Source organism: Capricornis sumatraensis, chromosome 9, assembly GCF_032405125.1.
Source record: "Capricornis sumatraensis isolate serow.1 chromosome 9, serow.2, whole genome shotgun sequence".
In the NCBI taxonomy this organism is placed as follows: domain Eukaryota; kingdom Metazoa; phylum Chordata; class Mammalia; order Artiodactyla; family Bovidae; genus Capricornis; species Capricornis sumatraensis.
Genome location: NC_091077.1, coordinates 8,262,803 through 8,274,093, shown reverse-complemented (window position 1 = coordinate 8,274,093; position 11,291 = coordinate 8,262,803). Strand labels below are relative to the sequence as shown.

Below are 11,291 nucleotides of genomic sequence, written 5' to 3'. Positions count from 1 at the left end.
CACAGCTTTGGGGTATCATTGATATCTCCCAAATGGGGACAGGTGTATAGGAGTAAAGTGACTAGCCCAGGTCCATACAGGTGGTAGATGGCAGGGGCAGAGTTTAGACTGCCCTCAAAGCTACTTCACCCACTTCTAGGAGAAGGTATGCCCCGCACCAGGGCTATGTCAGAATTCCCCAAGGCGCAGAAACTGTGGCTCTGGGTTGATCGCACGTTTCTGGACCTCCTGATTTGCCTGGTGGGGCTGCTCCTCTAAAGGGGGAGTTGCTTCCTCATCTGTGACATCCAGTAAATATGGTCAAGATGATTTATTCCAGAGTGAAAAAAATAGAAAGCCAAGGCTTATGGTTTCAGAGATGAGGGAGAAGAATGAAAAGATCATCACTTTATGGTTAAGGAAGACTACAAATATTTCAGGGGGTAAGACAAGGTCACTTGAGACCTGGGTTGTGGAGCCTGCTTGGGAAGGCAAAGCTCTCTCTTTCTAGGGAAAGTGAGGTCTGGAATGGACACAATGTGGCCCCTCCGACTCTGTCAATCAGAGTTAGCAGGTGACTCTGCAGGTGGGAGAGACATTGTGACCCTGAATGAATGAAAGGCAAGGTAGAGGTCAGTCTCCATGCAGAAGGCTAATAGGCTGGACTTGGTGACTTTGCCCTGCCCATCTCCCCACAGCCTGGCTAGCTATGGGGCCTGAACCTTGGACATGGGGTCCAGGTTGTCTTGGCTAATCCAGAATCCAGAAAGGATGAATGTGGCTATAAAGGATCAAATTAAAAAAACAATTCTCAGACTGGTTTGTGCAAATGTTTTTTTTTTTTTATTTCCACATTTATATCACAAGGTGTCCACTTACTGGACCAAATAGCAAAGTTGCTCCCTTCTGCGTCCTGAGAACACAGAAGTCTAGGTACTGTACATTCACTAAGGCTCCTTGTTTTTGCAAATCGCGTTTATGACAAATAACCATAAGGCAAACGAATCTAAAGGAATGGTTATGAGTGTTTCCAGCATACAGACAGGTCTCTTCTCGCCCAACAGTACAGCTTACACACCAGTAGCACCCGCGGTTACTTTTGTGTTTTGAGGGGAAAGGAACTCTAGAAAGGTGAACTTTTCTAGATATGTGTGGGAAGGGGAAACTGAAGAGGGAAGAACAAAAGGCAAGTTACTTGTCTGGTGGTCAGATGGAAGAGGGGGCAAAATAAACTTTAGAAAACAAATTTCTGCAGCATTTCTTTAAAAACTGGGCTGTAACTGAAACCAGATACAAATGTGTGCATGCCCAGGGAGCATGGGTCAAACTGGTTGGCCAGCTGGCCTGCCTGATGCCAGCAGCTTGCTACAGCTGAGGCACCATGATGGGAAAGCTGGCCAGGTGGGGTGCAAACCGAGGCCGCAGTATTGCCCACTGCCTCAAACACTTAGGGCCATGTTAAAAAACAGAAAATGCAAAGAGATGAGATGCGTGCTTCTGTCGCTGTGTTAAAGGTAACCTCTCCCACAGGTTTTCTGTGCCTGCCTGCAACTGAGGTCCCAGCTCACCAGGGCTGGGAAGCGTCCGCACCTCTTCTGGGGTGGGAGACTAACGCTTTTTATAGCTGGTTTGCTATAGAGTTCTGAACTCACTTTGCTGGCCTTCCTTTCACGCGGTCCTTCCTTTGCAATTTTGTTAGTAAACTGGTAGCAGCATTTCACAAAAGGAGAATTTAGAGGGACGAGTGCAGAGAGACCTAGAGACTCTCGCCTCCTCCCTCCTGCCCCGGGCCAGACCCCCTGGATTCCCAACCACTGGAGGCGGCGGGCCCTGGTGCCCGTCCTCCATGGCTGACTGCAAGGTGGGAATGCACTGAGCGCCCAAAGGGCCAGTCAGTCCAAGCAGACATAAGGCAGAATGTTCAACCGCCCGTCGTCGCCGTGCGGGTCGAGCGATATGCACTGCGTCCAGTCATACCAGTTACCCTGTGTGTCCTGACACCCGTTCACCCCTGGCCACTGGTGGGCCTGGATTCTGTCCAGATCGTCCCGGGTGACCTCGCGGCTCAGCCCGGGGAAGTCCGTGGGCGGGCCATGAGGCACCAGCACGTGCGGCTTCCGGGCCCCGCGCCGAGTGCTCTCCTCCTGCTTCAGGTACTCCGACATGAAGTGGTGAGCGCCCGGGGTCTGTGCGCCTGACGATGAGAGCAGGCTGCTCTGCCGGCTCAGGTAGGACTGGATGATCTCATTGCGTGACAGTTCCTTCCAGTTCGTCTGTTCAAAAGGGCTCTGGAGGCTAGCCTTGGCCTCGGGCTTGTCCAGCTCTGTCCTGGGCTGCTCCGTGTGCACGGGGCTGTCAGCCCGCACTGGCTCTTTCTGGGTCAGAGGTTTGATCTGTCTTGTCATGGGGTCAAAGGTGAGCTTCCGCTCTTTTAACCGGACAGGCTTGACACCAGCCTCAGCCACCTGCCCGTCCAAGTTAACCGTGTAGTCACGAGGCCGGTACCTCTTCTTCTTTTTGCTGTCTGACCCACCAGAGGAGGCAGCATCGCTGTCCGCTTTGGAGGAGTCTGGGGAGAAGCCTGCCCGGGGCAGGAGCGGCTCGGCCGGTGGCAGCCCCGCCTTGCAGCCCGACCCTGCAAGCCGCTGGTGGCCCTCTGGCTGCTCCAGCCAGCGCACGGGGCTCTCTGCGCTGGGCAGCAGCTCGAGTCGCCGCACAGGGGGCGTGGATGGCTGGGCCAACGGAAGCGGTGACGGCACCTGCGTGGCATCCAGCGACTGCGGCCGAGGTGATGGGCTGGGCAGGGAGCCCTTGTACGTGTACGGGCTCCGCTGCCGGGCAAAGGAGCCCTCGTGCCGTGAGTTCCGGGACCCGAGAGAGCAGCGAGGCGGCCCCTTGGGGTGGGGGGGCCCTGGAGTCTCGTCCACCCTGTCCAGCTGCTGCGGCACCACAGCCTTCGTCTGCAAGCAGGGCCCGGGGGGCTTGCCCAGGCCCGGGGAGCTGGTGTGCGGCCTCACGGCGTTGACGGGGATCTTGCCGCTGTGCTTGTCGTTCTCGCCGTGCTCCAGGCGGTTGCCCTCGGGGCCCACGTGCCCGCTGCTGTCCAGGGGGCTGGGGAAGCTCTCAGGGCTCCCGCTGATCCCATTGGTGGGGAGGGGGGACGAGTTGGGTACCAGGGAGTCGTGGCTCGCCTTGGAGACCTTGGGAGGTGGCCCAGGGTGACCAAGGTCACGCTGGTCTCCCCGGCGCTTGCGGCTGCCCAACCTGTCCAGCCGCTGCCCGCACAGCCTTGGCATGTCATTGCGGTACTTCAGGTCATGGACGCTCTTGGGCGGGCCGGCCGCCCCTGCCTCTGGCCGGCAGTTATGGGCACCGCCGTTGGCCGAGCCGGTGGCACCCGCCAGCCCCCGCAGCGCAGCCTCATTCTGGTGCACGGGCTCGATGAGCTTCTGCCAGCTCCGCAGCAGCTTCTTGGCCCGTTTGGCAAGCTCCTCGTTCTTGGTCTTCTTGCGGACGTCGTTGATGAGCTTCCCAAGGCGGGTTTCCTACAGCCAGAGAGACACAATGACACGCTTTTAGGACAGGGACACCCCATGAAGAGAGAGCTGGGGCAGAAATGGAGCTTCCCATGGAGCTGGGGGAAGGGCTCGTGTCTTTGAAATGACCCCACAGGCCCCCTAAACCACTGGTCTCCCAGACACAAAACCTATGAAGATTTTGGGTCCCTCGTGACATTTAAATTCTCAAACCCAAGTCCTCAGATCTTACAGTCCATGGGACAGACAGGGCATTCTCAGAAGCATCATCTCACAGGCTCCCAACTCCTGAAGGCCGTGGACCATTCACGGCCACCTCAAGGACACTTGGCCAGGGGAGACTTCTAGGTGAGAGTACACTGTGGCAAGGGCAACAGCACAAGGGACCTTGAGCCAGCATCACTCACTGGGGCCTCTGCTGCGCACTGCGGAGTGTGCAGGGCCTCCTGCAGGGAAAGGGGCCTCAACTCTGAACTAAAGCCTCTCGTATTTCCTGCAGTGCCCATGTGCTGTGGACTGGCACAGTGCAGGCCAGGAGGGCATGCCCCCCTCACTCCTCCCTTTAAGGCCTTGCTGGGCCAGTGAGCAAAGTCTCTGGGGCTCCAAGAAGTCAAGAAAGCCCAGGGCTGCGGCAGCCCGGGCCCCGCCTCACTGCCCGCCCTAGTGCTCAGACCTGGAGCGCTCACCTCCAGTGCCTCTTTGGTGATGGGGTATTTCTCCAGGCTGGAGATGACTTCCTGCACCGCCACCATGTTCCGGATCTGTAAAACAAGAGCCGCTGTCAGACCCCAGGCACTTCTCCCGGTGCTGGCCTGCTCCACAATTCCCCCTTTCCCAAGCGCCAGTGGAGTCAGCATCACCGGAGACCCCCTCCTGCAGCCTCCTACCTGCTCCCAGGGGCCAGCACGCACCTAATGCACACCCTCCAGTTGGCCTCCTCCAGTGCCTGGTGAACAGGTGACTGAGTCTGTCCATGGACACACCCATCTGCCCAAGTGGCTGCCGCACAACTGAAATTCACATTTATGAAACAAGATTCACTCTTGATGCGGGAAATGCACTCAAGTCTGCCATCCGATGGGAGGTTGAAGGACTTATTGAATAAAATGCACCACGTTTAAAACAGCTGTGCATAATAATCTAATCAATTTAGTTGCCTTAACAAGATCTTTATAGAGTTCATTGAAAGGCATCCCAAGGAGAGCAGAAGTCACAAAGTGGGAGGAGACCAATGCCACAGGGCCTGCCGGGTCTGTGTTTGAGCCCACAGAGAACGCGGGCCCGGGAGAGACGAACAGGCACTGGGCACGACAAGAGATGGTGCAGCAGCGCTCAACTCTCCTGGCCATCAGGCGAGGCAGACGGAACCCACAAGCGGCTGCAACGAATACACGCCAGACTGCTGGAAATGGCATCTGACAACACCAGGTAGTTCTGGGGTACGGCCAACTCTGGGGAGCACTGGGCTGTGTCTGGTCAAATCAAACACTTGTGTGTCTCGTGACCAAGCAATTCTATACCTCGATGACACGTGCTATGAACCAGGCCCTGTTCTACCAAGGTCTGTTTCCATACAGCACTACTCCACTGAATTATCACAACTCAAGCAGAAGGTGTGAACTATTATTACCATCACATTTTATGAATGTGATGTAAAGGAGTGGGTCATGTGGTCATATGTTGTAACGACACCACTGTCATCCAAAAGTTGAACAGACTAAGAAATTCAAGAGCTCTAGAAATGAGCACACTGCAGCTTCAGTACATCAACAGATGAACTTCAAACCGCAGTGGATGAAAAGTCACAGGAGATACACACTGGGTTGATTCCAATTACACTAAGCATCACAGCATACTCAAAAATTAAAATGGACCCCAGATCTAAATGTGAAAGCAAAAACTCTAAGGCTTCTAGAATAAACAGGAAAATATCTTTGCAACCCTGGGGTAGACAAAGATTTTTCTGGAGCCCCAAAGCAGTGATGTCTAAGAAAATATCCTGACAAACCGGGCAGTGAGGAGGCTGGTCCCACGAGAACAAGGCCACCCACTCCCTGTCCCCAGCCCTGGGATTCTGGCCCGCACGGTCCTGGGCTTGCCACATGGCCTCTCTCCACCTCAGTGACCTCACCTTGGTGTATTTAGAGCCCTGGGTCCCTACACACTCCTGGACCAGCAGTGTCCACAGAGTGAGCACAGTGGCACAGAGTGTCCTTGTCCTTGGGCAGACGCTGTCCTGCTGCCAGAGGAGGGGGAGGCAGAACACCTGAGCAACGCTGGGGGCTGGAGCAAGCTGGCACTGTAGACCCTCACACAGCCAGAGACCCTCCTGGAAGCTGCACAGGGTGGGGCTGGGGAAAGGCCTGCCACCCCACTGTCACAGCCGAGCAGCCTCTACACTCAGGCGGGCATCCAAAGGGGCTTTTGGCTTTGAGGCGGTGCTCAGGCTCTCAGCGCTGTGGAGAGCACTGTCTGCTGCCTTCCTCAAGCTCAGGACCACCCGAGGGCTCATCCCTCTGGCTCCCCTGCTTCAGCCATGCTAGCAAGGGCACTGAGCACTGTGTAGGGAGCATTATCTGGGCATCTGGAGGCAATCAGGCCCTAAGGACCAGGAAGCAGGCCAAGTTCTGCCCTCAGCACAGCTAACAGGCAGGCGTCCTGGGCTCTATGCAGTGTGAGGTTGGGCCTCCAGCCTCAGATCCAGTAGACAGTAATAGCCCAGCAGCCTGCGGCCCTTGCCTCCACTCTCAACGAGAGGGCCCAATGCACAGCAGAGACACCAAGGCTCAGTATAGCCAAGGGGAGGCTTCTAGCCAGGCTCCAGGCCTGTTAAAAAAAACCCAGTACGGGACGGCTGGGGCGGGGAGGTAGGTAGGTGTCAGGTAAAAGGCAGGCCGGGGTGCCTGTGGTGAGAGCAGTATCTCAGCTGGGCCTCCGAGGTGGACGGCAGAAGCCTCAGCGCCTCCAGAGGTGAGATGGTATCCAAGCCCTGGAGAGGGGAGAGAGGTCCAGAGCAAAGACCCTGGCGAGAGCCAGGATGCCAGCAGGAAGGGCAGACCAGGGGAAAGTAGGCTGACCACACAATGGCCTTCCATTAACCTCAGACACGGTGGGAGCCAAACTGGTCCTGCTACCCAACAGACCACCCTGTTTTTAGGTCCTTCCTGGCACCTGTCTGTCCAAAAATACATTCACCCACCATCACAGCAGAGACAGTATGCCATTGTCGTGCAGGGAGGAAGCCTCTGAGCCACTCCCAGACGCAGACCCCAAAGGGGGCTTTGGGGCAGCTCTACAGGCCAGAGAGCCCAAGGGTCGTTCACAGCCTCCTGCTCTCCGGAAGAGCCTGGCACATGCATGGCCTCTGGATATCTCCCCTGGAATTCATTCCCAGGGAATGAAACCAAAACAAAACTAAACAAACAAAAAACCACCTTTCAAAACCACCTGCCAAACAGCTTTCCCAAAAGGAGCAGAATTCACATGTGAGGGATGTCTGAACACTTGCAGCCTCATCTTCTCATTAGGACTCCTTCAATAGCTACAGATTAATCTTTACTTCCCTAATAATGAGTGAAGCCAAGTGTCACCTCCCCTTTCTACTAATGCGACTTCTCCTGTAAATTGTTCATTGTCCCAGCCCACATATTTTCATTATTTGATTGGCCTCTTTATTGCAAGTAAATATCCTTCCAGGTGATGATGTCTGCCCCTGTGCATGGGGATGCCTAAGTGTCCTCAGGGCAGGCACCAAGGAGGAGGAGCAGGGAGGGCTCCTCTGAAGAGGCAGGGAGCAGGCGAGGTGGGCCAGGCAGCAGCGGAACACTCCGAGGAGCAGAGGCAGGGCCAGGGGTCCGTGGGAAGTCGGCGGGCAGCCCCGGGCGAGGCCCAGGTGAACACGGTCACTTGGTGACCATGTGTGGAACTGACTTCTCCTCTATCACGCCAAGGGCTAGCAGATCCTAGACTCGGGATTCACGAGGGACAACTGGGTATCCACAGTCAAGACAGGAAAGTGAACCAATATCCATCCCAGGCAGAAAGGAGGGGAAGCAGCCTCCTAAACTGGGCTCCTCCCAGCCAGGCTCGGGCAGGGAAAGAACCCTTCCCAAACATGTCCCCATTCACACCTCAGGACACCCCAGGGCACATGCTGGCAAGCAAGGAGGGGACCCTCCTTACCACCAACCAAAACCCCCAGTTCTTATGTGGACCTCCCATCAGGAGAGGACCAAGAGCACGGCGGAAGCAGCAAGGCCTCCCTCTGGAGAGCCCCGCATCGAGTGCTAGGTCACGACTGCAGCCAGTCTAACCCACAACATTTGCTGCTCGACTCACAGTGAATGAGGAGGAGGAAGGGACACTGGATGCCCACAAGTGACAGGACCTAACTGACAGGACCAAGGGAGGGCGGCAGCCCTCAGAAGCAGCTGGGGTAAGAGTTGAGACCATCTAGTGCAGGATGTCCCCACGCCCTCGGCACACGTCTGAGAGCTGTTCTGCGGCTGGGTCACTGCCCTGCATGTGGACCCATGTGCAGAGGTGGGGCTAGCCCAAGGGGCAGATCCACCGCTGCTCAGCCTCCTCCTAGCAGTAATTCAGGGCATAGGTAGGTAAACCGCAGGCCCTGAGTAATTACTGCCCTGTGGGGGATTTCCAGCCCTGATGTGAAACAAGGAACTGAGACTTCTTTGGCGTCTCTCCGCTCACTGCTCCTTTTCCTCCACGCATCAACGGTTCCCACTCCACTCGAAATCCCCAACCTCTTGGCAGTGCAGCTAGACGTGTGCAGCCCTGGTGGCAAAGGGGGACCCCTGTACTCCCCAAGTTCAAGAGCTGGTGAGACCCAAAGGCAGTCGTAAGATAGTAAGTCATTTTGGCCTGACTCTCACAGGACCACTCCTTGTTGGGTTCCTGCAGGCACCAAAGTCTCTAGCTTCTCTTTCTTCAAACTCCACTTTACAGATAAGAAATCTGAGGGTCCAGAAAGGCAATAGAAGTCCAGTGCTCACCATGCAGCTGACGATGAAGGAGAGTGGCTTTACACTAGTCTGGCGCAGGGCCTGCCCACCATACAGAGCCCAGCTGGTACTTTACTGGGAGGGCTCCCAGACACCACCAGGCTGGTGACAGCCTCCCACCCACATACCCTCATCAACCTTCCACAGTGGGAAAATGGACAGGTTACAGAGTTCTTTGTAGCCACACAGGGTTGGCTTCGTGCCCAGAGCACCAACCGATGGTCACTGGGCCACCTCGGTCTCCCGCCTAGGGTGCTCTAGAGCTGGAGAGATCTCCAACAGCAGGGCCTTCAGCCCATCCCCAGTGCTTGCCCTGAGCTGCAGACCACTTGATAAATGACAAAGGCACTGGAGTCTCCCTGCCAGGCCCTGGAAACGGCACACACCGAGGTGGGACTCACCCCACCCATCCAGCCAGCCCGTGACCACACTGTGGCCCTGCATCTATGCAGCACAGCCCACACCAACTCCTTCAGGGGACTTAAAGCCCACCAGGTCAGCGGTAAAAGCTAGTTCACTTTAAAACCAGCCATGTGGAAGTCACATTTTTTCTGTTGTTTTTTTTTTTTAAAAGCAGAATAATCTAGACTAGAATTTACAAAAACCAATTAGCTCAAAAGGCTTTGGAACTGTTCATCAGCAAGCAAGCTGTCCTTCCAAACCAAAACACGACACAGATGGCAACCAGAAGCAAACCTCGAGCTTTCCGACGTGCTGAGCATTCTAAGGTCATCCTCGGCTGAGTCACCATGCCCCGCCAGCCCCATGGCAGGTGTCAGTCGTGTCTGCCAAGGGTGTGCGCGCAGGTGAAAGGGGCTTTGCCAGGCGAGTGTGTGTCTGTGATTTGGTCCCAGCCTCACTCTTCGGCCACAGCAAGTGGCTGATGAACTTCCCGCTTCTGATGAACTTTACACGTTCCCCAAACGGGTGCCATTCTGTGACTCAAACTGCTTCTACCACAAGTCAGTGCAAGAGGTGAGCCTGGTGGTGACCAGCGTGTGTCCCACCCCCGCTCCCCGAGCGAGGAAAAGAAGTTGATGTACCTTGAGTCTACCCCTCAGCTCTGCAAGGTGCAGCCTTCTGGCTCCGCTCTGCCTGGCTCTGTCCCGCAGCCAGGCAGGCGCCAGGGGAAACTTCCTCAGGCAGATGCCCTGTCAGCGCCCTGCCTGGCTTTCAAAGGCGCCTCCCTCTGCCAGGACCCCATGGGAACCTCACACCCACAGGAGCTAAGTCACTCTCATTCACGACTGCTGACAGGAAGAGCGACACTGGGGCGGGGGCTGTGTCTCAGCCACAGTCACCAAGCTCACCACTTGCAAAAGCACAAAAGCACTTCCTCATCAGTGGTTTCCCTCTGCTCCCCGGGAGCGTCCACAGCTGGAGGGTGGCCGCTGCCTGCGTGGCCCTGCCTGCTGTACACTCACAGCCCGCAGAGCACCCGTGGCCAGAGCAGCCGACTGCAGCTGCGACTTGGCCCAGGCAGCTGGCAGAGAACACTGCCTGCACCTCATGAGCAGCCCAGAGCCGCTACCACGAATGGCGGCCAACCAGGGGACCTCTGTGAGAGGCTTGCGGAGGTGAGAGAGGCTTGCAGACAAAGCGGGGAAAGAGGGGGAGACCAGCACTTCTCTCCATAGTGCTGGCCCTCAAGCCCTTCTCTCATCTGTCCCAGCAGCGCGTCCCAACAAAACCACAAGCTTCAACTCTCCTGACCTCTGAATCAGGTCAACGCACAATTCCTGTTGTAACTTGGCCCTTTCAGAGAGTGCAAGAGCTCTCAATGTGTCGTATCTGGGAGCTGGTTCATTCCTACACTTTGCAGTTGCAAAGTCAGAAAGCCCACCAGAGTGTTTTCTACCTGCATCCATGCTCGCAGAAGGGTCCGGTTGTCAGTGCCTGTGACAACATACAGCACATTAGGTGGGTTCCTCCCTCCCAGCCGTGCTCTCGTGCAAACAGCCAGTAAGAATACCAGCTGTGTAAGATGAAACGTCCGATGCCCGTGGGAGGGGCACACACAGTGCTCGGCCCACATACACCCAGAATACCAGCACCCAAAATGAGAACCAGCCAGCTTTTTAGGAAGCGATGGGGCCAGCCTCCAAGAGAAGGCTGAGTGAAGCTGCGAGGGGACGGCAGGGCACTCCTGCGCTGCAGTGAACCCTCCTGGCGCTTGGACTGGGCAAAGAAGCAGCCAGGCCGGACCTGGTTTCCAGTCCCGGCCCAACCAAGACGTGAAGCAAGACCAGCCACCAACCCGAGCCCGGCTTTCCTTCCAGGAGCCAGGAAGCCTGCGCGGAATGTTGGGAAATCCACAGATCATCTGTAGACACTGAGGCACGCTGACTACCCTCTGGGGAAACTGTGCCCACAGGGGTCAGGCCAAGGCGGCCCTGTCCACTGCCCACCAGGCCATTCTGTGGTTTCTAAGATCCTTTCAAGGCAGCGCAGTGCCCAATGTGGTGCCAACAGTCTGCCAGTCTGCTCACCTGGGCTGCTATGGGACTCTTGAGAACAGGGGAGACCCTAAAATTTCCCTCAACAAGGCACCAAACACAGGCCAGGGAGATAACAGGAAGGGCTGGTTATGGCCCAGTGATGAGGCATGGGTAGAAACGGCCGAAGGCAAGGACAGAAGCAACAGGTGAGGCACTGCAACTGAGGCTGAACTGAGCAGCCAGAAACACCAAGGTGGCAACACCCAGCAGGCTCCGTTACGATATCTGAAGGACTATGGAGGAGAAGGCCAAGGCCA

General features: G+C 56.2%; 1 protein-coding gene across 1 annotated transcript in view; it reads right to left on the bottom strand.

Annotated features, from left to right (window-relative positions):
* Positions 1–1,315: 1,315 nt before the first annotated feature.
* MED26 (mediator complex subunit 26) overlaps positions 1,316–11,291 on the bottom strand; it is a 39,072-nt gene continuing 29,096 nt past the window's right edge. The window contains exons 2-3 of the mRNA XM_068980956.1: positions 4,202–4,276; positions 1,316–3,524 (exon numbers count right to left, since the gene is read on the bottom strand). Of these exons, the coding sequence (XP_068837057.1) occupies positions 1,872–3,524; positions 4,202–4,276 (1,728 nt within the window). The 3' untranslated portion in view covers positions 1,316–1,871. The remainder of the gene's footprint in view (positions 3,525–4,201; positions 4,277–11,291) is intronic.